Source organism: Rhodamnia argentea, chromosome 6 (genome assembly GCF_020921035.1).
Source record: "Rhodamnia argentea isolate NSW1041297 chromosome 6, ASM2092103v1, whole genome shotgun sequence".
Classification (NCBI taxonomy): domain Eukaryota; kingdom Viridiplantae; phylum Streptophyta; class Magnoliopsida; order Myrtales; family Myrtaceae; genus Rhodamnia; species Rhodamnia argentea.
In genome coordinates, this window is record NC_063155.1 from 25,089,129 (window position 1) to 25,106,456 (window position 17,328).

The following is a 17,328-nucleotide window of genomic DNA, read 5'->3' on the forward strand; positions in this document are numbered from 1 at the left end:
TTCGAATATAAAGAAGCAACGGATAACAAATTTCTACCAAGAATGAAAAACGTTAGAGCATCCGATTTCACTTAACCAATCAAGATTAATTAACCAATCTCGTCATGCAATCAAATTGAATCCATAGTGTGATGGTAGAACTTCATAATTTAAATTACTATCCTTGGTCCGGTATAGCAACCCTACTCGAATTTAGCAACCCACACTTGGTCTATGTAAATTTTAGTAAACCCAAACGCATTAAGATTTATGAATGTTCCCGGATTCAATAAACCACCATCAATTTACCTACTATCGAAGCCACACAAAAAACCTAAGATATCTCTATGGATGTTGAATTCATGGTTATATATCATAAAGCGCTCGCATGGAATCTCATTTCGGTCTCAAGCATGCAACAAAAACCATTCAAGCGGTGATCAAACACTGAAAAGTATTAAGAACATGATATATAACTCACGCATATGAATTCTAGAATTGCATAAGCGAGTCTGAAAAATTAATCAACCATAGTTAAGTTACATCGTAGTTTAGAACATGATGAAGATTAAACTAAAAACAATGACTAAACTAAACATGATGAAAAACTAGAACAAGTTTACCAAGAATAAACAAGGATTGACTTTGAATTCGTCTTCTTCTTCTTCACTTGGCATCCAGCATTACAAGGAAGAATAGAAGCAAAACCCTAAACGTCCTATCAAAAAGACGTCTCCTCTATCTGCTCTTAAAAAATCACGCTCCTTTTTTCTTTTTTCCTTCGTGTGGACATCTTCTTATTTTCAAAAAAAAAAAAAAATCTTAATCACACATTGCAATTAAAGATTCTTCTCAAAGATAGACTTCTCTTAATAATAAAACTCCTAATTTAGTTTGGATTTCGAATTTCTCCCCAAGATAAGCTTGATTATCTTTGATTTCAAATTTGGACGGCTGAAAATCATATTACCTACAAAATCAATTAAAAATAAATAAAGTAGACATCAAATTCAATTAAAGCTAAGCAAATATTAAGTCTAAAATAATAGATAAACTCTATATAAATTAGAGCTATCAGCTTGCTACTTGGATGATGATCTCGGGTTCGCCGTCCTCGGTGACCGGCTTTTCATTTCATGACAGTTTCTTTTGAAAGATTTGACACGCCATTAGACGAGATAAGTTCGCACAAGTTCGATCCCATTGGCAATGTGCTATAGCTAACGACGAATGTTCTTAGTCTAGTTGACACGATCCTAATGTAAGCTGGGCCTTCCTTTAATCACCTGATGCACGTGAAAATTGATCTTACGCTGGATTCTATCATTAATCTCGTGATGCAGGTGAGGAAAACAAAAAAGATAGTTGGGTCTTCTGTTGCCGTTCGATATGTCTTTTTCCCTAGTCAAAAAAGGGGGGCTTTTGACTTTCAGTCTTCCATTTTCAGCCCAACTCCCCAACCTTTTTGTTTGTACTGAAGCCTAGGTAAAAGGCACTGTTTTTACTTTTATAAGATATCATATTGATGTTAGAGTACGAAGAAAAACATACCTGTAAATTCACGTATCAATCTTAAGATGTTGTGAAAGTTCTAAGGGATTTCGAGCTTAAAGAAAAGGTAGAATGGACGAGCCATGAGTTTTTAGAATAGGCATAAAGCAAGGAGTGAAAATCAATTGGAAATATTATCAAAAAAGTCCTAAGCCATTTGTAATTGTGTCAATTTAGTCATAAGCCCCCCCCTTTTTTTGCCGGTTCAATTCTAAAACTTTTGTAATTGTACCAATTCAGTTCATTCGGCCAATTTTAATCGACCGGGACTGTTTTGGACACCGGCCGACGACATTATTTTTTTTATTCTTTTTCTTTCTTCCCTCTTCTTCTTCCTCCGACTAGAGGCAACGGCTGACGAGCGGGCGAAGCTCTTGGCAAGCCTTGCCAGCCCATATCTGGCGAGGTCTCAGCTTGCCTCGCCAGCCCCATTCTAATCAAAGTTGGGGTTTGCTTCCATATGCTTTGCTTTAGCTCTTTGATATTATACAGAGAAGTTTTGAGTTGCCGGTTGCGTTTGTGCTGCAAAGTCCATGGAGAGTTAACAACTCTGTCTCACGAGTACAAGCGAATGACACCCACATTGACAACTCTGTTTCGGCTCTGAAGAAAGAGTTCTTCTTGAGGTTGCCGGCCAAGGTCCGATCCGAGCTTGACCTTGAGTCCCCCTTTCCATCTCGACATCGCCGGATCCGGGTTGGTGAGGTAAGCCTCGACGTCGTCGAGCCCTAGCGAGGCCAACCTTGGCCGGCAATGGCAAGGCTTGCCATGAGCTTCACCTGCTCACGGCCGTTGCCTCCGGCAAAGAAAGAAGAAGAGGGAAAAATAAAATAAAAATAAAAAATATTATGTCGTCGGCCGACGTCCATGTCGGCGCCGAACAACCAAAATTGATCCGGACTGAATTGGCGTTATTACAAAAGGTTTAGGACTGAATAAGAAAAAAAAAGTTTGAGACTAAATTGGCACAATTACAATACTTTTATGACTTTTTTGGAATTTTTTCCAAATCAATCTAGAAAAGTTAATGAACTTTCATGTGTAGAATTCTAATTTGGATCTTGATAATGATCATCATGGTACTAGTTGAATATAATTAATAACGAATACTACAATTTTCAACAAAGAAAAAGTTATCAAGAGTTATAGGTTCTCTTTATTTGATTGCCCAAGACAGTCCTCTTTACTACTTAAGCTTCAATAAAAGTTAATTTTTTTCATATTGAAACAGACACATGCCATAATCAATAGTACTTGCGCGCTAATGCGAAACTTACTAAAATTTACAATACGATTTCACGTAGTAACTATTATTTTGGGAAATGCTTATCCAATTAAATTGAATTTGAAGAATCAGCTAACAAAATCTGAAATAAGATATTCAACGGTAAAGCTAGTACATTACAAAGCGTCAAATTTTTGTTCCCTAAGGCGAAATAAATAGCATAAATCGGAATTAGGCTATGTTTTAAGGGCGATCGGTCTCAGAATTAAGCTATTCGGTTCCTGCTTAGGAACTTAGTATTCGGACCGGTTATTCTTGGTTGCAAAATTTTGAGATCGGAAACTGCGAAAAATCGACCGGTTCGGTCCGATAAGGAATACTAACGGAGGCACATGGTTAATGGACGACTAAAGCTCATACCAAGAACGTATTTTTTGGGAGCGGACCGGAAAGTGGGAACACGCGCGCCTTCCACGCGAGTGCCCGAATGCCCCCGCCAAGCACCCCGAGTCAAACCTGCCGTTTCCGTAACGTAAGCGGACGTTACACCTCAGCACCACCAAGACTCCGACTTGACTCGACCCTTTGACTCATCCCTCCATTTTCCCACGCGCTCTCGCTAACAAACGACTTAAAACGATTAGAGAATACGATCATGTACAAACTTTTTAAATCATTTCTTCTTACCACACACTCGCGCACGGAGACAGACATCCTAAGCAGAATCCGAATGTCCGATGCATCATCCACCCCGCCCCCTAATCTCTCCGATTAACCTCGCTTCAATCCGCCGAATCCGCCACGCATGGTATTGCTGATCAACGCCTTCGATCTGTTGTCAGTGCCGGCCGCAGTCGCTGAATCGCCGTCGCGAGCTCCGAGGATGGCGGCTCCGCCCGAGGAGATGCGGATCGAGGAGGAGCTGTCGCACCCGATCATGCTGTCGGAGCGTGTCCGCTCGGCCGCGGACGAGGCCGAGTCGTTCAAGTCCGAGTGCTCCGAGCTGGGCAAGCAGGTCGACCGCCTCTCCCAGATGCTCCGCTCCCTCGTCCGCTTCACCACCTCCGCTCAGTCCCTCTACGACCGCCCCATCCGCCGCGTCGCCGCCGACGTCTCCAGGCACCTGGAGCGAGCCCTAGCCCTGGCTCGCAAGTGCAAGCACCAGAACATCCTCCGCCGCGTGGTCACCATCACCAGCGCCGCCGATTTCAGGAAAATCGCGAGCCTCCTCGACGCTTCCGTCGGGGACCTGAAGTGGCTGCTCAGTGTCTTCGGTTCCGACGGTAAGGGTGGGGATATTGAGCTCTCGCTGCCTCCGATTGCGAGTAATGACCCGATTCTGTCTTGGGTCTGGTCCTTCATCGCCTCGATTCACATGGGACCCTTGCCTGATCGAATTGAGGCTGCTAATGAGTTGGCTTCGCTCGCGCGGGACAATGACAGGAACAAGACGATTATCGTGGAGGAAGGCGGCGTGCCTCCGCTGCTCAAGCTCCTGAAGGAGACTTTGGCTCCCGATGCTCAAATAGCTGCGGCGACTGCGCTCCAGTACTTGGCCAATGATCAAGGGAGAGTGCAGGCGATTGTCAACGAACTCGGGGTTCAGACTATTGTGCAAATCCTCGGGGATGCGCCTATGCGCGTGCAGATTCAGGTGGCGAGCTTGGTGGTGAATATGGCAGCACACTGCCCGCTTGCTCGGGAAGATTTCGCTAGAGAGAATGCTATACGGCCCCTGGTAACACTGTTGTCGTTTGATATGTTTGTGGACGATCCTAAAGCTGGCACGCCTAAGCAGAGTATTCATTCCATTGTCCAGATTAATAAGCAGAGTAAATCTTTAGGGAAACTAAATAGCCATAACTCATATATGGATGGTAGTAGGACGGGAAGTCATAAGAAAGACCGGGAGAATGAGAAGCCTGAGGTTAGGATGAAGCTGAAGACGAGCTGCGCTGAGGCGTTGCGTATGCTTGCTAGAGGGAGTTTGTTGAATAGTAAGAAGATTACAGAGACAAAGGGGTTGCTTTGTCTGGCAAAGTTGTTAGATGAGCAAGGTGAGTTGCAGTATAACTGCTTGATGACTATTATGGAGATAACAGCTGCCGCGGAGGCTAATGCCGACTTTAGACGTGCAGCTTTTAAGACCAACTCACCTGCTGCAAAATCTGTTGTGGATCAGCTGTTGAAGGTGATGAAGGAGACAGACTCTCCATTGTTGCGAGTTCCTGCAATTAAATCCATTGGCTCGTTGGCTCGGACATTTCCAGCTAGAGAGAGTCGTGTTCTTGTGCCACTAGTAAGTCAACTTAACCACTCGAACCAAGATGTAGCAACTGAAGCTGCTATTTCTCTGGGGAAGTTTGTATGTCCAGATAATTTTCTACATAAGGAGCATGCGAGGGCCATAATCGAGTCTAATGGTGTTCCACCTTTGATGAGACTGCTAAAGGGTATTGAAAGGATGCAATTGCATGGGTTGTATCTACTCTGCTACCTTGCAATAAGTGCTGGCAATAGCGAGGCCCTGGAGCAAGCTAGGGTGTTGGCTGTCCTGGAGGGAGCTGATCGTTCAGTCGCTTCTCAACATCCTGATTTGCGAGAACTGATTGTTGATGCAATTTATCACCTTAAGATGTTCCATGCGGGTGGCCATCCTCAGAAGCAGTCTTACTTGGTTGGAATATCATATGAATGACCCACTGGACCAGGTGATTTTCGGGGCTGTTTTACTTGGATCAGCTTTGCTTGTATATGAAGAAAATTCAGGGTATAAGGAAAATGTTCACTGTGAACAATGAATTCTGGGGATAGTAGTGATATGTTTGCCAAAATATAGATCTTAGTTTGTGCAGACATTCTTTAGTGAATCAGTATAATCCTTCTGTCCTATCTTTTTTCGGTTGCATTCCATGGACATCATCTCTTTTAACTGGCGTTATGTGGTGCTTCAACGTTTGTACTCTAAATCACGAGCTAGTGTAATTTTGGACTATGGATATGAGTGCTACTTTTTTGGTGAAATCTTAGATTGCACTTTGTGTTTAGATGGCAATATGCTACTGTGTGGATATTGTTTCCCTGAAGAGTCAGTGTATGTTGAGCAGTTACTCTTACTTCATCTCCAACTGATTTGAGTATGCATAAGAGATGAATAATCATCGAGGGAAGAATTGTGTTGATTTCTTCTTTAGCATTTGAAGTTGCTTTGGCATTGTACTTAAAAATGCTGACTCGGTTTTGCTTTTCTTCGTCTTTTCCCTTTCCTTTTTATCTCTTACGATTTGGTGGGAATGGGAGCCATTTGGGGCGTTTTGTCTTTGGGAGGGTTTTCAAAGTTGTGTATTACGTAGGAATAGTTGGCAATTTTTGGTCTCAATTAAATCTCGTACCATGGACGTCCTGCATCTATCAATCCATATCCTTTTTTTTTTGTGGTGGGGGGTGGGGGTGAAATGATGGGCTCCATTATGTGCTTCTTTGAGAAGTAATTGCATGCCATGATTATAATTCTCTCTTTGGTTGAAATACCGTTTGTTCCTATGTTGACTGCCCAATAACCATTTTGGTGCTTTAGATGAGAAAGAGTCCTTAGTCATGATGAACTTTCCAGGTTTTTCATTGTTGAGCTTCCTTTTTGGATTTGTTAAGCCAGGTACAAGGCTGTCAAAGAAGACGTGGTGATAGCAGAGCTCAGAAGCATAGCACAAAACCGTGTCCCTGCTTCTCTGAGTTCATTGCAGTTAAAGAATCACTTCTTTCCTCCATTTAGGGGCACTTTCTAATAGTGTAATCTGTGGTTTAAGCAATCTTTCGGAGCAATTTGACTTGCAGCTTGTAATCTGGTGTAATCTGTTTGATCAGCTGTTCATTTTGGTTAGAATCGAGCTTACTGACGCTGCCTTTACATCTGTATGAGGTGTCATGTGATTCCCCTTGGATGAAACAAAAATTTCATTTTGCTGCAGTCACCTGTGTAGCTGGAGAATCTGGGAAATATGCAATTGATTTACACGTAACTGCTCTCGTTGGTTGTGTGAATTTTCATGCTTTGTTGGTTGTCCATACGGAGTGGTCTGACCATCCCATAATCAGAACCTCGTGGTACTTGATATCTTTCTTGAAAGATCTTGTTATATGCATTGTTTCTTGCTATGAATTACCTTTCCGCCGCTCGGAAGGATGTTCTTCTGCCTCTGGTTCGTTTCCTACCATGGTCACAGTAGCAATGCATTAGTTAATTGCTGCTTATTAAAAATATTAGCTCGTTACTTCCTTTTGGTTACATTGCAATCCTGCCTTTTGCAGCTTCTCTCTCTACTTACCCTAGAACTCTAGGTCTGGGTTTCAGGAGAGAGCCCTCAAAGCCGAAAGGTCTGAAGGGAAGTCGCTAATGGTATTGTGCCTTTTGTAGCTATGAGCTTATCGATATGAAGCTTTGATATGGGAACCCTGTCAGGTTTCTTGCCGTGTCCGAGATCTATGTTTGATCCACCATCAGGCGCCATCTTTCTGGAATTGTTGGGCGAGTGTATACTCTTGCTGATGCTGCTGCTGTTCATTTCGATTTCTTATATGAATTAGCCAAATGATAGGGACAGAAAACGGGCAGCCTCATATCCGTACCCTCCAACCTGATTTGGTTGCCAGTAGGTGTGACTGAGGACAGGAACGAAGGAGAAAAAGGACAGGGGAAGACAAGAATAGAAGATGTAGTAAGTAATCTTTACTGAAACTTACTAAAACTTCCTTAAGACGAGCCCATAGGATCTTGCTCCTTCGGACGAGTCCCTAATCTAGTTTTAGTCAGAAATTGGTCCTCCTGAAGAGAGGTGAAAACAGTAGGCCCATCTGGTCGGTCCAGGTTCAACCGATGACGCACAAAGCCCAAGCATCTTTCAAGAAGAAGAGACAGCTGCCATGCATAACAATCGTCGACAACCTGTGACGTTTATGAGTGTGTTATGTCAAGACTCGCCGCATCGTTTTCCCGAACCTGCGTGCGATTCCATTCGATGGGGTTTACCATCATGTTATCTTTCCCAGACCTGCTCAAAATCAGGAAAGAATGCAAATTAACCGACGGACAGAACCGTACGAGAGATGTCTGATCACCTGTTTAGCATTTGGGATGTCGGGATGATGGCGCGGCGTCTCAGTTCAGTAATGTCCTGCTCTTGCAGTGGACCAGTTGCATCGGAGAGAAATTTCAAGTTATGGAGTCTCTTTCCATCAACGCATCAGTACGTCCCTTGCTTAATGGTTTCCAACTTTTTTTTTTTTTTTTTTTGGGTCCAATGGTTTCCAACTCAACCGGTGGAATAAGCTGCAATTTGTCCTAGCATCCTTTTCATCTCTCTCGCTTTCGTCCACAGAGAAATAAATTTTTGTCTCTCTCATCTCTTGCTTAATGGTTCTTAGACATTATAGTTATGTGTTTGTGCGATGGGAGGAAAATCACCTGGTTTTTTCATCGCAATACTGGAAGTGTCGAAAGTGTGAATAGAGCACATTTGCTAATCACCCCACCTAGGGAAGTCTCGATTATGTGAAAAAAAAAAAAAAACAAACGGGTAGTTTTAGGATCCCCAAACTCTTTTCCAAAGGCGACCATTCATGCCAAGCACGGCCAACCGGATGTATAGTCCGATTGTTGTTTTGCAATTACACAACTTTACAGAAGTTCAAATATCGCATATCTTGTAAGAGGCGAAGAAAAAGTGCAGAGAGTAAAAAAGAATGCTGTCAAATTTAGTTGAATGGATCAGAAGTGCTTGTAAATCGGGAACATGCAAGCGAAGTACATATGCGTGCAAAATTCTCCCATAAATTTCTCGAGGCAGGTAGCATTAGTGCCGGGTCATTACATGAATCGTATAGACCTTAGCTAATTTATCGACATTTCTACTGCGACTAAGCTTAAACACTTCTACTGAATCGTTAACAAGCGCAAAGAGGCTAACGTGACTATATCCTCCGTATCTCCAGCACGGGGGACATTACAGGCATTATAAGAGAATCAAACGCATCAAAGGGGGTGTCCGAAATGGCAACGTGCGAGAGGCTCCGGACAAGAGATCTCAAAATCGAACTCAAACCGTTGGCGTTTTCTTCCATTCCCAACCTCCATCGTCATATTCATTAATATCACCATCCCTCATCCAACTTGTCCCCATCAATACAGTCAAAATCGCAATTAGAATCCCCATCTTCCCTTATGCTAATGATGAAAATTCATCAGGGGAAACCGCCGAATAAGTGCGGAGATTTCCTCTCCCCCTTGTGCATGTGGGTCTCCAATAATGGCAAAAAAAAAAAAAAAAAACAGGGACTTACAAAAAGGAAGAATTTTTAAGCTAATGAATCAATCAATCTAAAGCGCAACGAGACTGGCACACTCACTCCCTGTCCCTGCCAAAGCGCCAATATCCAGAAGCTCCAACTCTACGTGTTACGATGCCATTGACTCAATGACATCTCCGATCCCAAGAAGGGTTTGTTTAATTTGGTGGGGGTTCGATGCAAACTCGGAGAGATTCGGTGGAACGTCTCGCCTTTTGCTTTCATTACCATCGCACATTCTCGCCTCCTTAATTTAGTGTTAAACATTCTAAATTTTTTTTCTTGTAATTAGTATATATAAGAAGGGATGAGTCAATTATTGGCGAGAAGCACTTGGCTGTGCAAAAGGGAGTTATAATAATAGCGGCATGAAAGTGAGCAAAAATGCACATAACCTGGTCCCACTCAGCAAGAGCATAGGATTCTAATCTCACAAAGGGGCACAAACAAAAAAAAAGGCCACTTTTCACATGGGTGCTGTACTTTTTTTTTTTGTTTAAATTGAATCCATCACACAGGACCTTTCCCCCACTAGCCATCCATTAGAGAGGCACAAGAGTCCTAAGTGGGTTAGGCAAGTATGCGTACATGCATGCATGCATGTGGGACATGACCCATATGAATCAGAGAGAGAGAGAGAGAGAGAGGAGGGGGGGCCGAAGAAGTCTTGTAAAGAGAAGGGGTTTGATGATTACGATGGTTAAGAGAGAATAAAAGGGGTGGTGGGGTTACGTGGGTGGTGACCGAGGGTGGTCTTGTGGGGGCTTTTGTCCCAATCAACATCAGCGATGAACCAGAGCATCGATCTCCCGTCATCCAATCCAATCTTTGGGCGACCCCACCTTGTGAAAAGGATTGGCCTTTACCATCTCTCCCCTTTCGAAAAGGCTTTTGGGCCACATTCACATTTAACAGTCTTCTGTTTTGAATTCGAAGCTCAAAATTGACTTGTGCCTTTGAATGGAAGGGAAAGGGAACTCTCTCACGCATCATCACCGCATAGAGAGACAGAGACAGAGCATCTACTGCGCAAATACTTCAGGGGGAGGGAGAGGAAAAAGAAAGAAGAAGCCTATGAGTTGAGTTGAAAATATGGATTTGACCCAACATATGTCTGAGCTCTCTAGGAGTCGAGAGCTTTGCCTTTTTGACTGTTGAGGCATCAAAACCAGGAAGATCTCTCTGTTTTCCCTCTCGTTTGAAGCCATTAACAAAAGCTTTGCTTCTTCGTTTTGTTCCCTTTTTTTTTTTTTAAACCATTGAATGGCCATATTTTGAGTTGCTTCTAGAAATCCTACTTGTTTGTCAGAGTGGGGCGACTTGAACAAAGACAGAGATGGCAGGTTGTAGTCGTGCATAACGCAATAAAGCGAGAGTTTACGTCATTCTTCAGCTGTGAGCCGCAAGTATGGAACGAGTTCGCGAACTCTGAGACTGTCCTGTGCACAGAAGACCCGGAATTCCTTGGCCGTCTCAGCTTGCCAAACTTTAGAGAAGCCTATGTGAATCTGTTGGAACTTATCAAGCGAAAGATTCAAACACCCAGTGGTTTTCTTAAAAGGAGAGGGAAGGAAACTCGCCTCATCGCGAATTTTATTGAAAGAAAAATGTTCTGTACACATCACCGAGAGTCTGAGACTACCTACTAAACAGAGAAGAGCATACAAGAGGACCCTCCAAGAGAGAGAGAGAGAGAGAGAGAGAAATAATAGTTAGAGGAAAAGGGAAATAAAATAAGCAGAATCTGGAGTCCGTAACACAACCTTGTAACCACTACACAAATCTCCCGTAAATCATCAGTTAGCCCTCTCGGCTTTGCGCATGAACACGCTGTCCAAATCCGGGGGATTGAAGAACTCCCTCACCCCGTTGTAGCGGTACTTCGAGGCCGGCTTCCGCTTCCTCGGGGCCGGCGGGCACGTGAATTTAGCCGGGATCCTCGCTTCTTCGCCCGTCGGGGTCGTGGAGAATCCCTCCTCCTCCTCCTCGCGGTCCTGGTCCTCCCAATCGCCGCGGCTCTGCGGCGAGCTGGTGTATATCGGCTTCAGCGGGGACCGGAGCGAGATCCCGGCGATGACCCACGTCGCCTTGCCCTCCATCTCGAGCCCTTTATCCACCTGGTGGCGCTTCTCTTGGAAACCCATGATCATAAATACGCAACTGAGAGAGAGTAGCAAAGGAAGAAAGACTTTTGAGGAGGAGAATAAAACGTTGAGGAGGAGAATAAAGGTGGTTAACCAACCTTTTCTCGTTGGGGGGATGGAAGGAGAGAATCGAGAGAGGCCAAAGAAGGAGATGAAAGGAGGCTTATAAAAGATGGAATTTTGAAAGATCAGATGAGAGAGACAGAGAGAGATATAGAGAGAGAGAGAGAGCTTTAAATGAGGAAGAGCATATGTTCAATGTCTCTCTGTAAATACCAGTGAGATGAGATAGATGGAGAGAGAGAGAGAGAGAGAGAAGGAAGGAGAGAACCCGAGGAAACTCGTGACATAAGCAGAGAAGAATAAAGAAGACTTTTTTTTTTTTAAATGTAATGTGTGTGAAAGAGCGAGGGGGTGCCCGTGAATGTAGCTGACCGGCGGGCAGCAGCAAGAGATTGACTCGGATTTTGGCGCCAAAATCTTTTATGGTGGTGGTGGTGGGAATATGGGGATCATCAACAGTCCCCCGTTAATATTCCGTGCTTTTTTTAAGCATCCTTATCTCCTTAATTTAATCCCTACTTTAATCAGAGAGAGAGAGAGAGAAAGGGGCCACAACTCCCTCCGCAACCCAAATATTCGAGATCACGGCTCTTCGAGAATCTACTATCTGATTCAATTTCATTACGCTTCTGAAGAGTGACAACTTTGATGGAGGAAGAAGTCATGAGTATCGAAACCGAACCATTTAAGACATCGGTAACGATCTTTCGGAACGACATCTTTTGATATTTGATTGCACCAAAGGGTCCTTGATCATAGCAATTTCAAATGCAATAGATCAAGCCCCATTTAAGACATCAATATCTTTTTTTTCAAGAATGACATCTTTTAATATTTGTTCACGTGAAGGATCTTTGGGCAGAGTAGTTTCAAAATGTTAGAGAGCGGCCCGTTCGGGAATGGGTCGATTAGCTGGTAGTAGCAATGGCAACGGCTAACGACTCGGGCTTGATACTAAAACACTAGCAAGGTAGAGTTGTAGGCACCTCGGATTTCAAAAGAACAACGCCGACATATGTATCAAGACACAACGGACCTTAATATTCCTTAATTCCGTTATCTTTTCGACAAATTGAAGATAATTTCTATCGAACGGCTTCTCTTGAAGTCATCAAGCAAAGAGGGTAAATCATTCATCACACAACTATCCTTTTCTTTTCCTTTTTTTTCCACATTTTTTTTCTTTTTTTCCACTTTGATAGGCACTAAATTATCATCACTTTTCTTTCAATCGAGAAAAGACGACGACCTCACCAACCCGAAGTGACGCATTCAATTTTTGGATGGTCAACTAACTCTGCGATGACGATACAACGCGCGTTAGCTAATCTTTTGTCTAAACATCCTTCTGCCTTTCCTCTGGGGAATTATTCCGCTCTCTAATTTACACTCATTCCTCACCTAAGTGAAACCTGGAATTACAAATCACTCCTGATCATGGCGGATCAAAACCTCATCCACTCGTGCTGGACCCAGACCGCATAAACATCCAAGTTGCATAGCACTTGATTGACGTCCTTACGAGTTGCGAGACGTGACGCTTCTGATAAACTTGCCAAGTTAAAAACGGGTTAAATGTCTAGTCGTACGTACTGGCCTCGGTTAAATGCTTCCCTTTGCTATTTTGCCACTGTACTAAAAACCTAATCATGATGACTCCGCCTAGCACCGACCAATTACATGCTACTAATGTGGTAGGCACTTTGACGAAAGACAACCCCTTTGTTCTGACACTAATCTAGTCTACTTCAGGCAACCGGCCTTGCATTTTCCATCTTATCGAGCTTTTAGCCGGTGCTCAGGATCGAACCCTTTTTGGTTGTCCCTGCGGCTGTCCGAGATCTTCTTCCTCCTCCTTCGCTTCAAACCTTTGTAATCGAAGAAGCCCTTCATTGGGTAACTTTTGTTTTTTTTCCGAAGGGAAGCGCTTTCTCCACGTGAAGGAAAGCCAATGGCAAAGAGAGACGTGAAAGGGAAGGTGAGAAAGTCAGAGGTAATGCCACATTCGATGCCATGAAAAGAGAAGAGGAAAAGGGTTTCTGGGGAAAGCTTTTGCTTCGAGGTTACGCTCATTGGACATGCGAGAAGGTCTCCTTTGGAACAGGGTAAAGTCCTTTGTTCTTGTAAAAGTCAAAGCATCCAAATCCGCACGATCGATCTCATTGGCTAGAAAAGCCAGATTTTATTCGTGCTTTTAAATGCTAAGTTAAGTAGCTAAGCTGACCCCTCCGCCCCTCCTCTCCCTCTGCTATTCCATGCTTTCTAGTAGCTTTTCCCAAGGTAACACTATCTTAATTGTAAACTTGTAATCACCATTACCTACCCCTTTTGCTCCATTTGATTTAGGTGACAAAAAGATTTTCCTTTCACGCCCTCCTTTTCACCGGAAACTCGAAACAAAGGTGAAAACGTCTGGTGCCGAGATCAACAATAGATCCGTCAATTTACATAATAGTCTTGAGATATTGATCATTTGGCATGAAATACTATGAGATTTTGTAGAATCATTTTCGACGATTCTAAAAGTTTAAACTACTAAATAAAGATGTAGTTTATTACCTAAATATTCTAACACTCCCCTTACGTTTAGTCCTTTTTTTTTTGGCATGACCTCCTGCTTTGATACTATAGTAAAAAAATAACAACAAAAAATTCAAGAACGAGGCTTTGCAATTCGATGGCTAGTCTCGGACCAAAAATAAAAAATTCTATGGCTCGTCCGAAGTTCGCAGTGAGTAAAGTGGGACGTTGACATTATCATTAGGTTTCGGGCACAAGGGTCGCTTGCGGATCGAAATAGGCCCCCCGACAACATGCAATTTAGAGCTGTCTGAAGCCCCTCTAGTCTTAACCGACTACTTCACCCACGATAATCAAAGGAACTCAGGATGGGGCATGCTGGCGCAAAATCGCAGGAGTAAAAAGCTCAGCAACGTAGCACGTGAAAGCGATCTACGTGGTATCACAGTAGGCCCGTGAAGGACCTGTCATTCCCAGCCGTAGATGCTTGGGGGATGTATAGAAAGGAGAAAGCCGTGAAAATACGGCCTACTTCCCTGGATGGTCTTTGGTCCGTGTAGCTACAGGATGCCTTGGAATCGAGCCGACCAGACAGACAGGAACGATCTTTGTCATATCACGTGGATTTTGGTTGTTTCTTCGATCACGAACCGGCGGTACGCGGTTCAATGCCCTCGTCGCTGCCGCCGTCGTGTTTTAAACTCTTCATTGTGATCTGTTTTATAATTTAGCTCGTGGTATCTTTCCGAACAACCGCTATAATGAGACCGCCATGGTGTCTGAGATTGACTTGGCACTAACTGGAAATCAGACTTTGCCATCAATCTCACGATTAAATTTTCTTCCTGTTTTGCTCTTTTCCTATACAGATGAAGGTTATGCTCATAATCAAGCAAGTACGCACGTTATCGATGCGTGTGCGATGAGCAAATGCTGATTCAAAAGCCACAGCCTAGTGAACAAAACTAAAAGAAACAAGCGGAATTTGCTTTCACAGTTGCGTCGCGGTGTTATTGCCGGCGGTTAGAGAGTCTTTTGCAACGAGGTCCATGAAATGGCAAAGGTTGGTGCGTGTAGCTGTTGTGGGCAAAGTAGCTGCTATGATTCGCGGGGATGAGGAAAACCATTAGCCTTGATGTAAGAGGTAGCTGAGTGCGGGTGACGGACATGGTGCCAGCGAGGCTGATATATTTTTTTTTTTGGTTGGGTCGAGCCGGCGCAGCTGATATGGATAGAGAAAAAGGCAGCACGAGTCGTGATAGACGGTGGTACTAGAGACCCGTGGTGATAATGGCAACTGCAGTGGCTCACGCAGGATTCTATACGAACAGGCAAGCTCGAAAAAGTTATCAAATCTCGGCATGAAGGAGCACTGTTAAGAGATCTAATTGCAAGAATTTTGATGAATGATAAGGCACAAACCATGGAAAATGCGCTAAACACTGGGCCGGGACAAGAGAACGTCGTTGCGGTTGGGGCGGCAGCAGACCATTAGCAGTGGTGGAACAAGAGAAAGTAATTCTTTCAAAGACTGTTTTATGTTCCTCCGGCTAGTCAGACATCCGCGCTTCGTATCCCTCGATTACGAAAGAAGAGTGATTTTGTTTGGATCTTTGAGGCCCGAGGCGAACAAGATTAGCCTTTGATCTCTGAGACACGTCCAAGTTGATCCGATCCGAGTCATTGCCTACTGCAACCCTTGAAGATTGCTCGGGGTTCATTCTGGCAAGCAATTCCAATATGCTCAGCTCCAATTTTTTTTTTTTTTTTTCCAAGGCATTGGGATCAGCCGGGCACACAGAACAGATCACCAGAGGTCACCGCACGTTGGTGTTGCCCAGATAAGCGGGAGAGAAGACGACCTCGGCTTCATCCTCGTTCCAGCTCAGCTTTTTGATTCAGTACAATATCGAGGGCAAAGAAAGTCAAAGTCAACCCCCCTTCACCATCTCTCTCCGTTTCTCTACGCGGTGTTGGCCTTCCATCTTTTTCAAAGCTAGCTTAGCTCTCATCTCTCATCTTCAGGAGCTCCAGATTCCAAAGATATCAGCCTCATCAATCTCCGTCACCGATAATAGTCGTAATTCAGACATGGCGCTGTCGGAAAGAGAAATCAAAACCAAGATAACCGCGACTGTTCTGGCCACTTTCCTATCTCTTTCCGTCTTCGCATTGTCATCGTCTGGCCACGCCTCTCCAGTTCTTCAAGGTATGTCAACTCCTTTCTTCATGTCTCCACCCAACAGTTGTTCTTGAATACATAAAAGCCAAACCTCTTTTTCGCTTTCGACTTTCCTAACTATCGCGTGACTGACAGGCGAGAGAGGCTCGTTGTCGCATCCTCTCGGCGAGTACCGGGAGAGATCTCGAAAGATGGTTCCTGGATGCGAATTCCTAGTGCAGATGCAGATGCTGGCAAAAGGGAGGCACCTAAGGCCTCCACCGGCACCGGTCCGGGGTCGGGCCGGGCACTATGTGTTCATCCGTTCCCCGCCGCCGCCGCCGCCAAACTCGCCTCCCCCGCCCCAGGCCCCAGCAATAACACGGCGAGATCCGAGAGCCAAAATGTCCAAATATGCACCTCCTCCTCCTCCGCCACATTGTTGATGTAGAGGAGCCGCTGCTTCTAGTCTTCTTAGGTGTTCATCGCAAATATGTGGAAATACCAGAGGCGAGATCAAGATGTATTGAACTGACGGGATTACGTATATCTTATGATACGCAAATTAAATGTGTAAATGTCACTGGTGTTGTGACTTGTCGCACGATTTGAAGCCCTCGGGCTCATTGCTTTTTGTAATATTTTGTTAACTGGATGCATTTACGGAATGTTCAATTTCATTGAAAGCGCCAATTAGATTTTGTATATACTCTTCATTAAAAGGACATGACAAATAATGCGGTTATGACATCCGTCCCCGAAAAAAATCTCCGGCAGGCAAAAGCCCGACCGGCTGGGACTTGATGCATCGTTTACTAAAGATAAACTTCATAATTACACGGTAGATTACGTTAATAACCGACGGATCATTATGGCTGCACGGCATGAACTGCTAATCATATGATGCAACTTATGATAAAGTCCGGAACATAAAATTAATATTGTCCGATTAAATAATATTATTATAATTCAAAAGTACTGGAAAGGTACCTGTGAGTTTTTTTTTTTCCTTTTTTTTTTAATGGTAACTGTGGGTTTACGGCTCCTACTTCTCTCAATTTAAATAGATAGCTGCCGTTAGATATGGCCAAAATGAATCGGGGCCGGGAACTGGCTTGTTGACCGGGCCCATGATTCCGACCCGGAACTAGAACCGACTCTCAAGGGCTGGTTCTGGTTCTGGCCCGGGTTTTTTATAAAAAAAAAAGGAAGGAGGCCCGGGGAAAAAGAGCCGTTGGTCCTAGGAACCGGCGGTTCTGAACTGGAACCGGAACCGGCCACGTCTAGCTACCATCAACAATCGGACATTAAAAAAGAATAAATCAATCGGACATTACGTTAAT

The 17,328-nt window shown here is 44.0% G+C and overlaps 3 protein-coding genes across 3 annotated transcripts; 2 read left to right on the forward strand and 1 right to left on the reverse strand.

Annotated features, from left to right (window-relative positions):
• The first annotated feature begins 3,411 nt into the window (after window positions 1-3,411).
• On the forward strand, window positions 3,412-5,802 carry LOC115756387 (ARM REPEAT PROTEIN INTERACTING WITH ABF2). Its single transcript, XM_030696135.2, has one exon. The coding sequence runs from the start codon at window positions 3,561-3,563 to the stop codon at window positions 5,451-5,453; it is 1,893 nt and encodes a 630-aa protein (XP_030551995.1). The 5' UTR covers window positions 3,412-3,560; the 3' UTR covers window positions 5,454-5,802.
• A 4,873-nt stretch (window positions 5,803-10,675) lies between these two features.
• On the reverse strand, window positions 10,676-11,597 carry LOC115728579 (cyclin-dependent protein kinase inhibitor SMR6-like). The gene has a single exon (XM_030658905.2). The coding sequence runs from the start codon at window positions 11,245-11,247 to the stop codon at window positions 10,894-10,896; it is 354 nt and encodes a 117-aa protein (XP_030514765.1). The 5' UTR covers window positions 11,248-11,597; the 3' UTR covers window positions 10,676-10,893.
• Window positions 11,598-15,651: 4,054 nt separating this feature from the next.
• Window positions 15,652-16,484, forward strand: LOC125315629 (cyclin-dependent kinase 12-like). Its single transcript, XM_048281173.1, has 2 exons — window positions 15,652-16,033; window positions 16,142-16,484. The coding sequence occupies exons 1-2, from the start codon at window positions 15,916-15,918 to the stop codon at window positions 16,429-16,431; spliced, it is 408 nt and encodes a 135-aa protein (XP_048137130.1). The 5' UTR covers window positions 15,652-15,915; the 3' UTR covers window positions 16,432-16,484.
• Window positions 16,485-17,328: the final 844 nt, after the last annotated feature.